Genomic DNA, 19,029 nt, shown 5'->3' with positions numbered 1-19,029 from the left:
GGATATTGGACAAAAGCAAAATCAAATCCTCTCTTAATCTAGACCTCAACTAATTTTCACCGATCAATCTTTCAAGGAATATGAACTGATAGTAAAAAAAAAAAAAAAATTCTCCAAACACATTTTAGACTGTATTCAAAGATTTTATACATTGAAATTATCAGCTGAAGAATAAGTATGTTAATATGTTTATATAAATATATGTGGGATTAAAAATATGAGAAATGAGCAAGAGAATACAAAGAAAGGCAAAACAAATTTGAGAAAATACCAAATAGATTTATTAAAAAATTTTAAAAGCATAATAGTTGAAATTAAAACATCAGGACTGTACCTTAAAACTGTAAAACTAACAGTAAATTAAAGTAGAAAAGAGAATAAGTGAACTAGAAGACAAAACTGAAGATATTACACAGACAGACAATGAGTCAGAGAAACAAAGATCTAGAGACTATAAAAGAGGGTAAGAAACAGAATATTGAAGGAAGAGCTTGGGCATCTGCAGTGCTTCCTGAATCTGAGAAGTCAGGTCCTTTGTTCAGTCCTGCAAAATTCTCAGCAACTGCCTCTTTTCTGTTCTCTTTCTTCACGTCTTAGGACTCCATTTATGTAAATTAAACACTCTCATTCTCTTCTCTGTCACTTAACTTCAAATTCATATTGTCCATCTCTCTGCTTCAATTTGATTACTTCACATTTATATTCTATCAATAGTTTTCTAATTCTCTATTTGTATAATATCTAAACTGCTAATTGACATAGCCATTGGGTGTTTAATTCTTTTTTTTTTTTTTAAGTTTTTATTGCTTCTCTTGAAATCTGTCTGGTCTTTTGCTAATGTCTCTCACTACCACTTTCTTATGTTTCCAATTACCACTTTTATCCCTTTGAAAATTTGAAGCATGTTACTGCTGACTCTTCTTTGTGATTCTTTTTTTCTTTGTGTGATATGGATATATGGATAGATTGACATTTTTTCTACTGTGAATTTATACTTGACTGATTAAATCATTGGGTATTCTGGGAAATCTAGTTTTTTGATGCATTACTTTACAGAGAGTATGTTTTCGTTTCTGCCAGATGCCCCAGGAGACTGCCAACAAAGAATGGCTTTGAGTTAATCTCTCAGTTTGGGGCTTCCCTGGATGATGCAGAGGAATTGGAACTTTAGACTCTTGTGTAGACTGAGTTTTCATTATAAATTTTCATTATATGACTTTCATTATAAATTTTTGTACCAGAGTTAAGGATGAAAAAATGTATTTGCCATCTTCCCTTGTTCATGGGTAGAGTTTTTTTTCCCAGCCCTCTTTCGTGGTGAAAGTGTGGTCCTTTGAGTGTCCCAACTCCAGCTCCTCACCTTGATTCATCTCCTGTCCCCACTAAAAGTTGTTAAAATCTGGAACTCTAACTTTCTAGCTGAAGAAAATTCCAGCAGGAGAACAAGTCCTTCAATGCTAGATTACTGGTCCATTTCTCTACTTACTGTTCATTTTTTACTCTCTTGGTTTTCTCTTACTTTCTTGGAAGCCCTGCTTTGCATTTAAAATAGTATTTGTCATATTTTATCTACCTTTTATGGTACATTATATAGTACTCACGCCTGTCATCCTAGCACTCTGGGAGGCCAAGGAGGGAGGATCACTCAATGTCAGGAGTTCGAAACCAGCCTGAGGAAGAGTGAGACCCCGTCTCTACTAAAAATAGAAAGAAATTAGCTGGACAACTAAAAATGTATAGAAAAAATTAGCCAAGCATGGTGGCACATACCTGTAGTCCCAGCTACTCGGGAGGCTGAGGCAGGAGGATCGCTTGAGCCTAGGAGTTTGAGGTTGCTGTGAGCTAGGCTGACGCACAGGCAACAGAGTGAGACTCTGTCTCCAAAAAAAAAAAAAAAAAAAGGAATAAAATAAGGAACACTTTAGGATAGTTAACTAATCCTATTACAAAAGTGGAACTTCCAGTAATTTTATTTAATGCAAATATTACCTTCCAATATATCAGTTCACACATGAGATATTCAGGATGAATTTTATTTTTATTTATTTTTTATTTTATTTGTCCATTTATTTTTGTTTTTAATTTTTATTTTTTATAGTCAGAGTCTCACTCTGTCACATAAGCTGGAGTGCAGTGGTACAATCACAGCTCACTGTTGCCTCGAACTCCTGGACTCAAGCCATCCTCCTGCCTCTAGAGTAGCTGGGACTACAGGTGTGCACCACCATGCCTGGTTAAATTTTCTTATGGTTTTTGTAGGTCTTGGTATGTTGCCCAAGCTAGTCTTTTTTTTTTTTTTTTTTTTTTTTTCTCAAAATATCAATAGTGCAACCAAGCTAGTCTTAAACTCCTGGCCTCAAGCAATATCCCACCTAGGCCTCCCAAAGTGTTGGGATTACAGGTGTGAGCCACCCCACCCAGCCTCATAACCAATTTTAAGTAGCCCGTGTAGTCATCTAGAAACACTTTAATAGAAAGGAGGATGCAAGTAGATTTTTATAATTCACTTTTCCTCACATATGTTTCCCATATATTTTTAATCACAAAAATTGGGGGTCTTCTTGTAATCCACTCAGTGTGTGTGTGTGTGTGTGTGTGTGTGTGTGTGTGTGAGAGAGAGAGAGAGAGAGAGAGAGAGAGAGAGAGAGAGAGAGAGAGAGAGAGAGCAAGCGAGCGAGCGAGCAGGCTGCATTGTTTTAAATAGCTAATATCATAAAACCCCTTCCACCATGAACTCTTGACATACTCCTCCAGATGCCCACTAAGATTTCAACTAGCTTATAAACCTATCTAGAATCCCCTAAAATAAGCCAAGAGACCTTGACCCAAACCCAGTGCTAAGAAAGGCAAGCCCAGGCTGATTTCAGGCTACAGCCACTGTCATCTTATGTTGCTTGGTTATATTCTTGAACATTTGTGAGAAATGGTGAGTGCTGATCCAGACTTTCAAATGTGGAATGCAGAACACAGTGAAGTTACAGGCCCAAAGAGATTATCTATACCGTTAGCTGTCTGTCGTGGGCCATATTGAAATGTAATAAATAACACACCACATTTCAGCAATTCAAAGATACATAATTTTTCTCTTTTTAACATCTGTGAAATTGGGATAGATCTTTCAATTGATGGTACATTAAATTTAATTGGCAATATTTTTATTTCCTAGTGGTATATAAAATATCAAAATAATGGTGCATCTTATAAGTCATATTTATAACCTTTTATATTTGATGAAATATAGCACTCTGTTTTTTATAAAGTCCCACTGGAAAAAAATTATTTAGCTATTTGTTATTCTGAGGAAGTTATATATTCTCAGAAGCTTTTTTCCTGAATAAAAAATTAGTGGAATACTTTGATATTCTATTCATAAGTGGGACACAAAGGCAAATTAAATCCAGAAATGTGTCAGTGTTCACATATTTATTATCTACTATTTCCCATACACTATGCTGTTTGGAAATGCTCTTGCTATTTTAATACCCAATTACTCCTTCTGTCACAGAATTTGTTTAGATAAAAGACAAGGATAATTTGTCTTTGAAAGCAGAAAGATCATATATGCTGTTTTGAAAAATGAATTTGTCACTGATAAATTCAGTAACTTAGGCCCATTAGCTCTACATATTATAGGACCGTGGTTAAGATAGAACTATCTATCTGACACATACACTGTTTAGGAGTCGCGTTGCACTTGACTGTTACCCTTGAAATGTGATTTACTTCAACTCTGTTTTATTCCGTGAACTAAAATGATATTCAAAGAAAAGTATGTGAGCAATAAGGTAGAAAGCAGCATATTTATGGGGGAGAAATTTTGGTGAGTCTTTTTATCAACATCAATAAATATAAACCGAGCCCAATTTATGTAGGAATATAGCTCTGTGCTCTTCACGCTGAAAAATGTAACATTTGGTTCTGTGTTACACTCTAGAAAAATGCAGGCTAGCAGTTGAGAAGATGATATATAAGAAGTGATAAAAATTACTAATTTGGAAGTGTTTACAGATTTTCTTGTCCTATTGCCTGCCAAAGAGTCCTGTATTTTACATATCTGTCTATTCCACAGCTTCTCAAACGTATGAGGATCATATATTTCTACTAGGCTAGTTCCTACACATCTCTTAACCTTTTTATTGTAAAATAAAACAAAAGAGGAAAGCCACACAAATCAAATATAGATCTTGATTATAAGGCAAACACTCTTGAAACCACTACCCAAATAATAATAATAATAATAATAAAAAACTGTCAGTCATCCCAGAAGCCTTTTCATGTGCTGCACTCTATTCCAATTTATCACTTCTTCTGAAAATAACTACCGATTCCTCTAGTGATCACTTTCTTGCATTTTATTATGGTTTTATTACACAGGTGTTCATCCCTAGAAACTATAGGTTAGTTGTGCCCATTTTATGTCTGTTGTATATCTTTTAATTTACAAGTTATTCCATAGTATTTTTGTTTATTTTTATAATTTATCTGTCGCAGAACCCAGAGAGATTTAGACTTTGCTGGTTGCTGCCTACTTGTTATACAATTAAGCATGTTCTTACGAACTCAGATTTCACTGCTGAATTGTCAGCTGAATCCAGAGGTTTATTTGACAAGACTATACCTGATAATGCATTCTCTCATCAGGAATCACGTACTATCTGGTTGTCACTCTCTTTTTTGGTGTCGGCAGCCTTTGATGCTCAATGCCTTGATAAGGGGTCAGCAAACTCCAGCCATTGGCCAAATTCTGCCAACCATCTATTTTATATGATCTATAAACACAGTCTGACTTACTCATTTACAAAATATCATGGCTGTTTTCATGTGACCCCTTGTTCACAAAGCCTAAAATATTTACTATCTGGGTCGCTAGAGAAAATGTTTGCCAGTACCTGGCCTAGACCATCAGTCTGTATGTTGAAGCATCTAGTCATTTTGGCTGTCTGCAGCTCATTTTCTAATAGATTCCTGAGTAGGGGTCATGTGAACAATTCTACCTGACTTATTGTGTGTTGATAATTTTGGGGGGCCTTTTATGCCTAACGGTCGATTTTTCCTGATATAAAATCCATTGTCTTATTTTAAATATCCTAAATATATTACTGCACTTTCTTTTGGCATAAAGTATTGCTTTTGGAAAGTCTTGTGATAACCTAGTTTTTGTTTTGTTTGATTTTTTACCCTATAAGTCATTTGTTCTATATGTCTAAGTGCACTAAGAATTGCTTTGTCTTTTAAAGTCCAGTAATTTTACTAAAATATGTCTTGATGGGTGGGTTTGTTCTGAGTTGACATTCTCATATATGTAGTATGCTTTTAATATTTAATGTCAAATCTTTTTATGTTAGAAAAACATTCTTGAATAATAGATTCTAGTGTTCTGTTACTTAGTTTCTATTCTTCTTTTTTAGAAATTCTGTTGGCAGTATGTTGGACATTCTTTGTCAATCTTCAATATTTGTCACTTCCTCTCAAATTGCTTTTGTTTCTTTTCTTTATTATTTTTGACTTTTAAAGTTTTTCTCCTTTCCATCTTCCTTATTAAGGTGCTATGTGTTATGATTATTTGTTCTTGTGTTCCTTCTAATTTAGACTTAATTTTTGACATAATATTTTTCCTTTTATTTCTAATTCTCTTCTGAATTTCATTACCTCATTTCTGAATTAGTCCAACTGATGTATGTGTTTTTTTTATTATTTCTTAAATTTTTTTCTTAATGTCTTCTAGGTCATTTTTAAATACTTGGTTATACTTTGATCTGTTTTGTGAGCTTCTTTCTGAAATGCTTTCATTGTCTGAAGGGATATTATAGTATTATTATATAATATTTAACCTTAATAATTTTTGTTGCTTTTTAAAAATTTTTTTTCATGAGTTTTCAAAAGAGGCTGTGTTCAGAATTCTTTTTCTAACTTCATAGAGCATTCTCTTAGGTGGTTATCTGACAGTATGGAAAAATATGGTGGCTTTTCTTCTGAGAGTTCCGGGCTCTGTTCTTGTCCCCCACCTTTGAAATGAATCTTCTTTTCTTTGTCTCTGTGACCTTGTTCTGCTCAATTTTGACTCCACTGCCAGAAAATTCTCCTCAGTGTAGGTCCCTCTGACGTAGCATTTAGCATGATTAATTTCAAGAGTTCATGGTTCCAGCCCCTTTAGGCCTTACTAGGATTTTTGTGCTCTCTCATTTTTGTACTCACCTACTTTTAGATAAAATGCCTCACAGTTTCAGCTGCTGTTCTCAAGTTAGCCATTGTTATTCTAGTGAATGTTTGTTGGCTTCTTTGGAGTCCTCTTGTTCTCAGGTTTGTCTTATAGTTCCTTGCTTCCTTTTGTTCCTGCCTACACATCCAGCGATACTATGCAGTGTGGCTCTTGTGTCTGTCAGTGGTTTTGTTCGTACCCACCTATAATTAGGAGGTTGATGATAATACCTTGTCATCTAGTTTTGTCATATTTGTCATGTATTGGAACTTTTTATTGTTGATGCTTTATCTAGTTCTGTTTTTTTTTGTTTGTTTTTGGTGTTTTTTGTTTGTTTTTTTTTGAGACAGAGTCTCATTCTGTAGCCTGAGCTAGAGTGCTGTGGTGTCAGCCTAGCTCACAGCAAACTCAAACTCCTGGGCTCAAGCAATCCTCCTGCCTCAGCCTCCCGAGTAGCTGGGACTACAGGTATGCCCCACCATGCCTGGCTAATTTTTTCTATTTTTAGTTGTTTGGCTAATTTTCTTTCCATTTATAGTAGATACGGGGTCTCTCTCTTGCTCAGGCTGGTCTCAAACTTCTGAGCTCAAGCAATCCTCCTGCCTTGGCCTCCCAGAGTGCTAGGATTACAGGTGTGAGCCACTGCACCAGGCCTAGTTGCTCTGTTTTTAAGTGAAGATTCTAGGGGTTTCATAAACTATGCCACCAATACATTACCTTCCCTAAATCCTCTTGTTATTATCGGTCTAGTTTTCATACTTCTGCATTACAGAACAAAATTGGGCCTAAAGGAATAAAACCAGACTCATACAGTCTTGAAGAAAAAGGAAGAAACATTAGTCAATGTACATGCAAAGATACAGGCGAAAAAGGAAGAAAGATGAGTAAAATCAGAGACTGGGGAAGATTCTAGAAAATGAGGTGTTCTGTAGGAAGAGATGGCTGACAGAATTCAGAGGAGATAAAGGGCAATGCAAAACACATTGTTTAGAATTATAAATTATATCCTATGCACTACTCTTGATGAGAAAGAAAAATGGAAAAACCTTCTGATTAATTTTGCAGTTGAACTCTGCTTATTGAACTTGATACTCCTCAAAGACTGAGTTCCATCAGTCACAGCTTTAATATGGATGGTAACAAATACATATATAAAAGGTATGCATTTTTAATAAGCAAGGTAGAAGATGTACAGTAGAAAATATATGTGAAAAGAACTCAGTAAAATTAATATTTGTGAAGAGCTTACTACATGCCAAAAACCAAACATACATTTATCCTAGCAATAACTCTGAGCTGAAGTATTAAGACAATAGACAAACCTAGGTTTTGTGAATTCTTAGCCAATGATCTGTCCATTATACTTTATAATGTCATTTCTCCAGTGGCTTAATAGCAATAATGAATACTGATCAAAAGCACACCCTACTGTGTGCTTTATATACTATATTTTAATCCTCATAATAAGCTTATTCTTATCCACAGTGTAGGAAATAGGAACTTAGAAAGATTGAATACTTTCCAAAGTTCACATAGCTTTCTCTGTTTCCCAGGCTAGAGTGCCGTGGCATCATCATAGCTCACTGTAGCCTCAAACTCCTGGGCTCATGGAATCATCCTGCCTCAGCCTCCCAAGTAGCTGAGGCTACAGGCACCCATCACCATGCCCAGCTAATTTTTCTGTTTTTTTGTAGAGATGGGGTCTCACTATGTTGCTCAGGATTGTCTTGAATTCTTTGCCTTAAGCAATCCTCCCACCTTGGCAACCTCTCAAAGCGCTGGGATTACAGGTGTGAGCCACTGCCCCCGGCCTGTATCGGAACTTAAGTGTAGCTATCTTTGGACCCAGATTCTTAAGCACTACACTAGGTGACAAGATGCCTGGGAATGTGACCTGGGTCCTCATCTGTTAGCTATTTATCTCCAGAGTTGGGCTGGCTCTGTGGATGTCCCCATCCTCATACCCATGTGCATTTTACTAAAATTCCACTTATTTGAAGAGGATTATTCTTATCAGAATGGGACTGTTATTTAGGAAAAGACATGAAAGGGGTCATATGTTCTTGGTAGGGTCTCCTGATATGAGACAGATTGATATAAGGAGCCAGAGGAAAGAAGCCTACACAAAATAAGTCCTTGACAACTCTAGAATAAGCCCTTTACAATGGAGTTTGTCAGTATAAAGGTCTTAAATAGTACAACTCATCAAAGTATTTTCTGATTTCAAACTACAGATTATCTGGCTAAAATAGGGCTTTGAAATTATTTTAATTTATTAGTGTTGAATAAGATTTTATTCCAAAATTATAATCTGTCTCCTCCTCCTCCACTAACCTGAGAATCTATCATTAATTCCTTTAATCCTTGTGATGCTATAGTCTGAAATTATTTTCTTCTCCTGTTTTGCCATCTAAGGTTTCCAAAGACGTATCTAACACTAACCTCAGTCCATTTTTAAGATAATTAAGAACCAGCTCATTATTATTTATTTTTCAAGACTTAAATTTGATATAGTGTTCTCCCAGTGTGGAAAAAAAAATATGTGCCATTAAAAATGAAAGCCTAAGAATATTTAAAAGAAGTAGGGCACAGATAATGTGTGTAAGCCAGTTAGTACTTTTTAAAGGTAATAATTTGGGGAAGAGTAGAAAAAGAGAAAAAGACAACCCTGTCTTTGTAAAGTGATATTTTTTTTCCTTGTTATAGAAGCTGGTACAATGTCTCAAACGAGCTTAGTGAGAGTTGGAAGGACTTAGACCAAAAGACAGTCAGCAGCAGTACCCCCTGCTAAATGTGATTGTTTCTGACCTTATAAACAAGAATTCACTGAGACTAGATGTCATTGACTTGATTGATTTTCAAAAGGGCTACTACAAAGAGGGAAGTTTGATGCTCTGATTTTCCTAGTTAACTCAGATAATTCATAGTGGGGTAATAGCTACAATCTCCTCTCTTCCATCAACCAGTTGGGCAGAGCTTGCTTCCTAAAAATGACCTGACAATTAAGATGTGCAGTCCACTAAGAAACCTGATTTTCAAAGCACTGTGCTTCTAGTGCTAGTATTTTTACTTAAATGAATGCTAGCTCTGCTCCAGTGCTACAAAAGATAATATGGTTTGAAATGTTTACATTTTGGCTTTCCAAAGGCAAAAATGGAAGTATTAATGCTACTTTATTAACAACTTCCATGTAATGATTCATGTAACTGACAATTATCAATGACATGAATGAACATTATTGGGATCTGAGAAATACACTGTTCGCTTTCATTTGTCCATATCTTTTCTAACAGACATGAGGGACTAAACTGTGTTTGAAAAAAGAGGCAGAATTTGGATGTTGAGTATTATCTGTACTTTTTTCTTTTCTTTTCTTTCTTTTTTTTTTTTTTTTTTTACTGCTTTATTAGATCAGTGCAAGTTCTTTCTGCCATTCTCTCAAATACAGGTTTTGCTCAAAGGAACACGTGTCTTATGCCAGCACATCAATCTTCTGGGGAGTTAGGAATGCAAAGATCCCTTTTTGTACCTTCACGACCAACACATTTGTTGAGAATAAAAAGGGCTAGGCTTTGACATTTTCCAGCTTGTTATCTATTTAATTTTCCATCTGCTTCTTTTGCCACTGCCTTCCAAAGGAACATCTGCTGCATATTGAGAAAAGGGAAGGAAGATTGGATCTGCGCCACCTGGGTCTGCAGTCCCAAACCCCGGGATCCAGAATAAGGGAAGGGAAGAAGACGAACAAATGGTCTAGAAAATAAAAAGAGGACAAACAGTCTGCTAAGAACAAAGCTCTATTTCCTTCTATTGCAGAGCCCACATGATCGGGCAGGCTGGGTAGCAGCATCTACAACCAGCGAGGGGCTGGGGGCAGGGGCGGCAGCTGGTGACTGGCCAGCGGCAAGAGCAGTTCCCAGAGCGCGTAGACACTCCCTCTGGTGCCTTCCTCTCCATATGGTACCCCGTTCCTCACGCACTCTTTAAGCTGCTATGAGTCAGGCTTTGTTCTGGGCATTCCAGAGGCAGAGATGAATAAGACATAATCCCTGTGCTTAAATTAGCTAGCCTAAAATGGGCGATATAGACGAGTAAACAACCAATTACAATATCAAGTGACAGGTTCTATATTCAAGGTAGGGGAAAGGTGTTACAGGAATACACAGGAGAAGGAAGGAAGTACGTCTGATCCTGTGAAGGGAAGTGGTGGTACAAAGGAAGGAACGGCTGAACAGAGAGTGCCACAAGCCGAGTCTGGGAGGATAACTAGGGATATTAGAAAACAACTTCTTTTTTCTTCTTATCACCAAGGGGCAGCGTATAACAGCCAGCCTTCATAATTAACTCAAAAAACGTAATCCCCCAAAGCCTTTGAAGTACCCACCCACCTCTCTCAATGCCAAGGCATCGACATTTATATCAAATATATCAACCCAGCTAGGTTGTGACGTTTCTTAATGTTATATGAGGGTCACTAGTGGGGATAGCAAACTCTCATCAGAGTGAGATAAAAGTGCGAGCAACATAATAACTTCCTGATTTGCTATGATGAAGCAACGATGGAGTAGCCAAGTGTCTGATTTTAACTTTCCGTAATTATCTAACTTTAACATCACCCAGATCTTTATATGTAAGGCCATAATAGCAAATGTAATAAATTCTCAGGGTTAGGAGTTTGTCTGCAAACAGTCGGGATGAATGAGTATCTATTCTGGGCACCATGGGGAATACAGAAGTATGAGGCATGACCTTTGTGTCTAGGAAGCGAAAATCTAATTGCAATAACCAGAGTGTTTAAATTGGCTAACTTAAAAAAAATACCAATCTCTTTTCTATAGTTTTTATATGACAAATATTTAACATTTAAATAAAAAAAGAATAAGGCCACTGCTATGCTTCATTGCTTGGCAAATGTATGCTTCCTTCATTTTTCAATGCTGTCTACAAATAGGTATAAAACTTTTTATCATTTGCTTTAGATTAGTCATAGTGTATACTGAGATGCAAATATAGCTGGAATAATCTCTGACTATGCAATTATATTTTGTCTTCATTGTAATAAATTTTATTTTAAAAATATGCGTTGGCAAAATGGAAATAACTGGGGAAAGAATCGTACACACTTTTTTTCTCATCATCACAATTTCTTTCCATCTCAAAAGAAAACTTTTCTCGATTTTCAAAAACACAATGAGAGATAATTTTTTGAAGTTTTTATTGCCAATAAACAACAAGCTATGAGATCAAATTAAGTATTCTCTGTATCTTTTAGCTTGATTTTACTCACCCAAAATTCTAATGATTATTATTTTTATTTGATGGTTAGTTTCTTACATGGGGTTTAAACAAAAATGGGGTTTAATTTTTAAAATAAGACTATTAGGGCCGGGCGCTGTGGCTCACGCCTGTAATCCTAGCTCTTGGGAGGCCGAGGCGGGCGGATTGCTCAAGGTCAGGAGTTCAAAACCAGCCTGAGCAAGAGCGAGACCCCGTCTCTACTATAAATAGAAAGAAATTAATTGGCCAACTGATATATATATATAAAAATTAGCCGGGCATGGTGGCGCATGCCTGTAGTCCCAGCTACTCAGGAGGCTGAGGCAGGAGGATCGCTTGAGCCCAGGAGTTTGAGGTTGCTGTGAGCCAGGCTGACGCCACGGCACTCACTCTAGCCTGGACAACAAAGTGAGACTCTGTCTCAAAAAAAAAAAAAAAAAAAAAGACTATTAGGTATGATGAATAAGAAAATTTCCTGTGTTGTTCACCTGCACACAACGTGCTTAAAAAGAGGCTGACGATGAAAACCTTTTACTATTTCAGATTAGGAAAGAAATGAAGTTTTCCATGATATTAGATTGTTCTTCTAATAGAAAAACTTCCAAAGTAATTTATATCAGGAGGCCACAGTCCAATATTTCCTAATTTGGAGCTGACAGAAGCACAGAGTATTTTTGAGTTGGAATGTATGCCAGAGTTACTTAGTTTGAGCTCTAAGTGAGAAGGCTGAGAATCAGCCAGGTTAAATAACTGCAGTGTGGGCTTACAACTATGCCCTCAGATTCCCCAGCACGTCGTGATTCGTGTCATTATCTTGTCACCATAATTCCTTCTTCGTCTTCTGTTTTCAACCATGAAAAAAAATCATTTTGTTTAGGAACAGGGCCAAACAAATCCTTTCCTTGGCTGAACTTGAATATGCTGTTCCCACCCAAGACCCTAGAAAATCAGATTTTGCTGTCTGGTCCTATGACCTGAAAGAGTAGCTCTGACACCACTTTATTTCACACCAACCTGGTTTTCTTTCTTGGTTCTCCCTGAGACTCTAGAAAACAAGAGCAGCCGGAGAAACCATCCACAGCTCACCCATCTACCTTAATTAAGCGAAGACCCCTTTTCGTACCTCCATAACCAACACATTATTAAGTATGGTTATTAAGTCTGCAGTGATCTCTGTGTAGACCTGGAGCTGTTTGAATGAATGGTGCTTTTTTGGCTGACGTGTGGTTCTAGAAGTTGGTTCCAAATGAGCTTTAGGTAAGGTTGCTGAGGGAGAAAAGCAAGCAGATTTAGTAAACTGTTTAAATATTCCAGGCCTAACACTTTCTTAATTTTAAAATAACTACACATAATTTTCTTTGGCTTCAGCCTAATACAGATGAGGCATAATAAATACATCAAGAGAGAATTAAGCCAATTTCTGAAACGTGACTGAATTTTATTGGTAATAGAGAAAATATATGATGGCGTGGTCATCATTTAAATGAAACACAAAACAAACTCACAGTCACATTCCAACCTATTTAATTCCCCCAGATATTTATTTTTCCTTTTTTACAGATGTCTATTCTATAATTCTGCTGGGTTTTGTCCTTTTCTCCAATTTTGAGGTAGGTGCAGTGGGAGGTGAGATATTCCTGAGTCATTCCTGCGGTTTTTTTATTCAACTTTTGGAGGATGGATGGAACTCTGAGTAGCATCCAGGGACCAACACATCTTTCCTCCTCTCTCAACTGTCTCTCTCAACTCTTTCTCTCTCTCTGTCTATAGGACCAACCTGAGACTGGTGGGTACACGGAGGAAAAACCATTTCCAGGTGTTTTCTTCTACCATACTTCTAATAGCATTTCTTTTGTCACCCTTAGGACTACCAAGAAGCCTCCAATCTGGAACAATTTGTAACTCGATTTTTATTGAAGGAGACCTTGAACCAGCTGCAGTCTCTCCAGAATTCTCTGGAATGTGCCATGGAAACTACTGAGGAGCAAACCCGTCAAGAAAGGCAACTTAAAAATTTTCATATCTTGTCTCTTTATTGATTATGTTCATGAAAAACCAGTTGAGAAGCATTGAACTTATACTAGTGAAAACTAAAGTTGAGGATTGATAGATTTAAAAAGAATGGTTGGGACCTCTCCTGGGTGCCTGCCTTGTTGTTTGCCTCCAAAATGACCATTCCACTTTTTCTTTCACTGTCCATCATTTAATCAATGAATTTTAATTGAGGGCTTAGTAGAGGGACAAGATGTAAAGGACACTGTGAATGATATGAAGATATATTTAACATAATGCCAATCCTCACGGAGGCCTAAGTTTATCACATAAATAAGACATGAGCACTAAAACTATACTGCAAGGTACAAAGTGGTAAAGGTACATTTCCCCATACACAAGGGGAAATAAATTACCAGTGGGTTTCAGAAGAGTAAAGATTAAGCATGGGTAGGATGATAGTCAATTTCATGGAATTCCTCTGGGACATTTAAGCAAATGGGTATAATTTGAAAATATGGAGATGATGGGAAAGATTACAAACTGAGTGAACCTGGACAAAAATGAGGAGAGTTGAGAATTCACTAAGCCTAATTATTTCAGGAAATGGAGAAAAGTGAATGATGAGAAAGATTTTGAAATTCAATGCCACCAATAGTTATCACTGAGAAGATAGCTGGTGATATTATAATAGATATAAAAATAAAGGCAGCAATGCCAAAGAGAAACCTAAGTTCCTTTAGTAATGCTGAAGGAATAAGTAAAGCAGACATCAAGGTAATTCCAGGGGAACAGTTGGTATGTTCTTGAGTTGTCATTGTTTATACTTCGCAAGTTAGAGAAGGGTTTGGCAAAACTCTTGCTCCTACGACATGTTTTGGCTGATGTGTTACTTTCAACTTATGGATGTGCTTTATCTAACTTTTGCATTTTAAATTAGAAAGAACCACACAGTAAGTTTTTTGAACAAGCTGATAATGGACTACTCTGCAGGACCAATTTTTCTAAACAAATTAATGGATACATAATTATTAGGACATCTCCAAAAAACACTAGAATTTTCCACCATGTGTTTACAATGTCAAAATGAATGAGCACCACCAAATTCTAACAAAAAAGCCTATAATTCCAGAATCTAATGAGGCCGTGCGGCTGATGAACACAGGGATGGACTCTTCCGTGGATCTGGGAAGCATTTTTCGCATTGTGAACTTTCTATTTTCACTGCGTTGAGTGATTCCATAGCAAATGGCAAAGTGTAACAATTAGCTTTAGAAAAGCAATAATTCACACAGCTCCTCAGGTTTGAGCAGAGAATAACTGAATGTCTGGAAGCACAATGAAATTGATTTCATGTGCCTAATGAGAAAATGAGGCCTGTTTTGTTGTTTCTTTTGTTTAGACTTTCTGGAAATAAAATGGGTTGTCCCTTTTGAGAATCAACTGTTTACCACCTGAGAAGAGGCTTGGAAAAGCGCTCTGCTTCCCTCCTTCACCTACACTTTTGGTTTTTTTCTATAGTCGGCTCCTGCAAACTTGGGTTCTGCATTCATCGCCATCTTGTGAATATTTAATTGACAACCGTTCTTTGTGTTAGGCCATAGGCTACCATTGCTCAAAGCTCAAAAATAGCTTGAAACAATGGTAAGTGTTACAGGTCCAATGTCAGTTTGGGGGTGCTTTTGTATGGCACTTGACTAAGGCACTCAGGGACATCCAAATCCCACCTCAAATCTGTGACACTCCTCCCTGGGAGGTTTCTGAAAAAATACATAAACTAGAAAACAGAAAACAGGGTACCACTCTGGGTTGTGCCCATAATACCCAATGTTTAGTCTCTGATGAACCAGACTAAAGCACATGACTTAGGCCCACACCTAAAAGGGCTGTATCTTCTCTCCTGAGGCTACATCTTCCTATCAGCTGGCCACCAAAAAGCAAAGTGAGAGGGACCCAGGACCCTCTCAGGACCAGTGAAGAAAAGACAGAGGAAGCCCGTCCTTTTCCCATGATATCAGTCAAGATACCAGTGAAAAAGCCTTATGGGGAGATACGACTTGAACTGACCTTTAGGGCGGATTTGAATGGCAGGATGACATTCTCCCTGAAGGGATCAGTCTCCTCACTCACCGCATGTTACTCATCCCTCATCTGGCTGACTTCCAGTTTGGACGCTGATTAGATGCTACTTTCTCTGGGAAGACTTTACTGTCCTCAAACCAGGATTTCATACCTCCCTGCTTCGCTACCATGTACTCCCATAGTGCCCTCTATGGATAGCCACTTACCTCAGCCCCTTCCTTGTTTTTCTCCCCCATTAGACTTCGAGTTTCTAGAACATGGGGACTTTGTGTTGTTCCCTTCTACTTTGTGCACCTGCTTGTTGAATGCATGAAACTGAATGAATGAAAGAGAATTCCAGGTAAAGGGAGCCCTACAGAGGAGCAGTAGGTGAGGCCCTGGGACAGTGAGGAGACCAATCTATGTGGCACCTGGGGTTAAGAAAGATCTTAAAAGCTAGACAGATGCATTCAGACTTAATTCTATCAGAGATTGTCATTGGCAATTGTAAATAAATTATAAATAAAAGCAATAAAATGAAAACAAGGTTTAAGGAAAATTAGTATGTAGGTATGTAGTACAGATTCGAGGAAGAGGGGAACAGACTCATGAAGAAGAGGTCAAATCAGTGTCTCCAAAAATTGATCAGTCTTTTATGTTAGAAAGGAAAATTCCATGATGCTCTGCGCAGGTAAGAGTTATAACCCGCAGATGTCATTAAAATTCCCCGGGTTGGAATAATTTGCTTTCCCTTCAGCATCAACATTACTTTGGGGTTTAATATTTGTGAAAGCTAGGGATACAAAAACTCCTCGGGATATGGCAAATTTAGAGAAGTCATCCATTCCATCTATCAGCCCAGGGCAGAATCACACAGTATCACTCATCCTGCAGTAATGAGTTAGACATGCTGTGTTGGGCAGAATGTCTGTGTCTATTCATGTGAAAATAGTTATTTCAGAGAGAAGGGATGTGTACAGCTGGAAGGCCACGGAGGTGAGGTTTTCAGATGGCTTTCTATAACACTCTTTTGGCCCTGGCAAACTGACTAAATGGGAGTCACTGTAATCCCATGTCTGCTGAAAGTACGAAACAGCCAATGACAAGAATAGTCATTATGTTATACCGAAGTTTCCTTCTAGAGGACCCCTGTCCTCTTACATAAACCTCTTCCTCACAAACTAGATTTCTGGGAACATGGTTAATTATATGCAGATTTCCTTTTTTATAATAGAATCTACAAGTTGGCTTTATTTTTCAAAATTATTCTCTATCCAGGGATATAAATGATTGCTTCTGGACTTGAAAGTTATTTTTTTCCTTTTGATAGTTGTCTATTATAGAAATAAGAAAAGGCTTTAATTTCACCTAGAGATGATTATGAAAGAAAGCTTATGATCTCTTAGCTTGAACATAGAGAAGGACTGTTCTAATCACCTATTCCTGTGACCACCAAAGCTTCTAGATAGTTGGGGTTTTGGGGTGTTTTTTTTTCTTTTTTATGCCATAGCAAAATCCATAGGAAGATTTAGTTAACAATTGGAGATTAAACATGTATGATTTCTTTTGCTCTCTCACAAAACCCTTAAAAAATGACAAAGTACCTGGATAAAAGGAAACATTAACCCCCCCAAAATAAAAAGGATAGAAGAAGAGCCAAAGGGACACAAACCTGAAATTTGGGAAGAAGGTCAATCTAGCGGTAATGGATTTGGAAGCTCTAAGAAAGCTGAAACTTACACAGGCAGTGTAAGAAGCCAAGATGTGATACAGTTGGTATCACAGAACCTCTGCAAAGCTCAAGAACTGGCTGCACTATGTGCAACTGCTAGTGAGGGTGAAGGTAGAGCTGACATATTGTTGAGAACTCCACCTAATCCTTGAAGAACTAGAGGTATGCTTTCTGGAGATGGGCACAACTGGTGGTCAGGGCCCAGTACTAAAAAACACAATGTTAAGTGAAGTCTCCATATTGAAGAGTGAGATGTTTAATCCCCTTCAAACACTCTGCTCCTAAAATATGGACCACTGGGCTCACACCCTCCAGCTGGGATATCCTTCTCTAAGGGGTCTTATCAGTCCAAGAGAAAAGACTTATCAGTGCTGATGGTCAGGGTCCCCAGTAAATAGGGCGAGCCAGGCCACTCTGCAGCAGAGGCTGCAAGTTGGCAGTCCCCACACAGAGGTTCCGATCAGCCTTGTGATTCCTCCCTCCAAAATGTGTGGGGTCAAACAAATGAACAAACAAAAATCAAACACAAGAAAAAAAGAGAAATAATTCAGACAGCAGGAAAAAAAAAACCTGTGATCATAAAATGATCAATAACTTCTGAAATCTAAGAGAAGATATTGCATTTATGAATTAAGGACAAAATGCTATTTAAAAAAATATTGAAAGCACATACAAGAGGTCTTGGAAATTATAAGTATGGCAGCAAAAATGATATTCTCTGAGGCAAGTTTAGATATAAAAGTGTGATGAAATCTCATCAAAGAGATAAAAAAAAAAAAGGAAAGAAATAATAAGAAAACTAAAGGGTCAGTCCAAGAGGTCTGATATTTGTAAGACAGCAATTCCAAAGGGAGAAGAAAGGAGAAAAATTATGAAATGAATAAGAAAAATTCTCAGAACAAGGACATGAGTTTCCAGCTTGATAGAACAGACCAAGAGCCCATCATGATGAGTACTAAAAGTCCAACACCAAGACATGCTATTATGAAATTTCATAACACTGGAGACAAAGGCAAGTGTCTACAAATTCTCAGAAAACCAGGTCATGTGCAAAGGATCAAGAAAACACTAGATTTCTCAGTAGTGCCTGTGGGAGCTGCAATGTAATGGAACAACTTGTTCAAGATGATTTGCAACTTAGAATTCTTTACTCCATGAACCCACCAATAAAATAAGTGTTTATACATGCAAAATCTCAAGAATTTTACCTCTTATCGAGTACTATTTCTTAAGAATCAATTAGGGGATATTTTCCACCGAAACAAAGGAGTCAGTTAAAAACAAAAATGAAATGTAAAAGTGGGGGGAGGCAATCTAACATAGGAGAAAAGCTAAAGGAATCTTCCCTAGCTGACAGATAATAAAGATATTGGGATGAGTATATTAGTATTAGATGTGACTACCTATCATAGAAACAAAAATACAGTGGTTTAAACACAAAAGGGCTTATTATCTCCTGTAAAGAAATCTGGTGGGGAGCAGCTTAATTCAAGTATGACATCTTTACAGATTTATCATAGACTTTCTGTCTTTCTCACATCTTAATTAAATGTTAAGCAAATCTTCCACTCCCAAGTTTGCCTCATGGTCCAAGGTGGTTGTTGGAATTCCAGCTATCCTGTCCACATTCCAACCAGGAAAGAAGAATAAGGAAAGATAAAAGGGTTTCTTCCTAGTTGAATCTGTTCTTATAAGCAGCCTTCCTGGGAGTTCCTTATAACATTTCCATGTGTATATCATTGGCCTGAGCTTTTCATATTGGAAAGTT

General features: G+C 37.3%; 1 protein-coding gene across 1 annotated transcript in view; it reads left to right on the top strand.

Annotated features, from left to right (window-relative positions):
- NECAB1 (N-terminal EF-hand calcium binding protein 1) overlaps window positions 1–19,029 on the top strand; it is a 149,316-nt gene that overhangs the window by 96,831 nt on the left and 33,456 nt on the right. Inside the window, exon 6 of the mRNA XM_012760724.3 lies at window positions 13,342–13,478. Within this exon, the coding sequence (XP_012616178.1) occupies window positions 13,342–13,478 (137 nt within the window). The remainder of the gene's footprint in view (window positions 1–13,341; window positions 13,479–19,029) is intronic.

This window comes from Microcebus murinus, chromosome 7, assembly GCF_040939455.1.
Source record: "Microcebus murinus isolate Inina chromosome 7, M.murinus_Inina_mat1.0, whole genome shotgun sequence".
NCBI lineage: Eukaryota > Metazoa > Chordata > Mammalia > Primates > Cheirogaleidae > Microcebus > Microcebus murinus.
The sequence above is the reverse complement of the archived record's forward strand: the minus strand, read 5'-3'. Positions and strand labels throughout refer to the sequence as shown.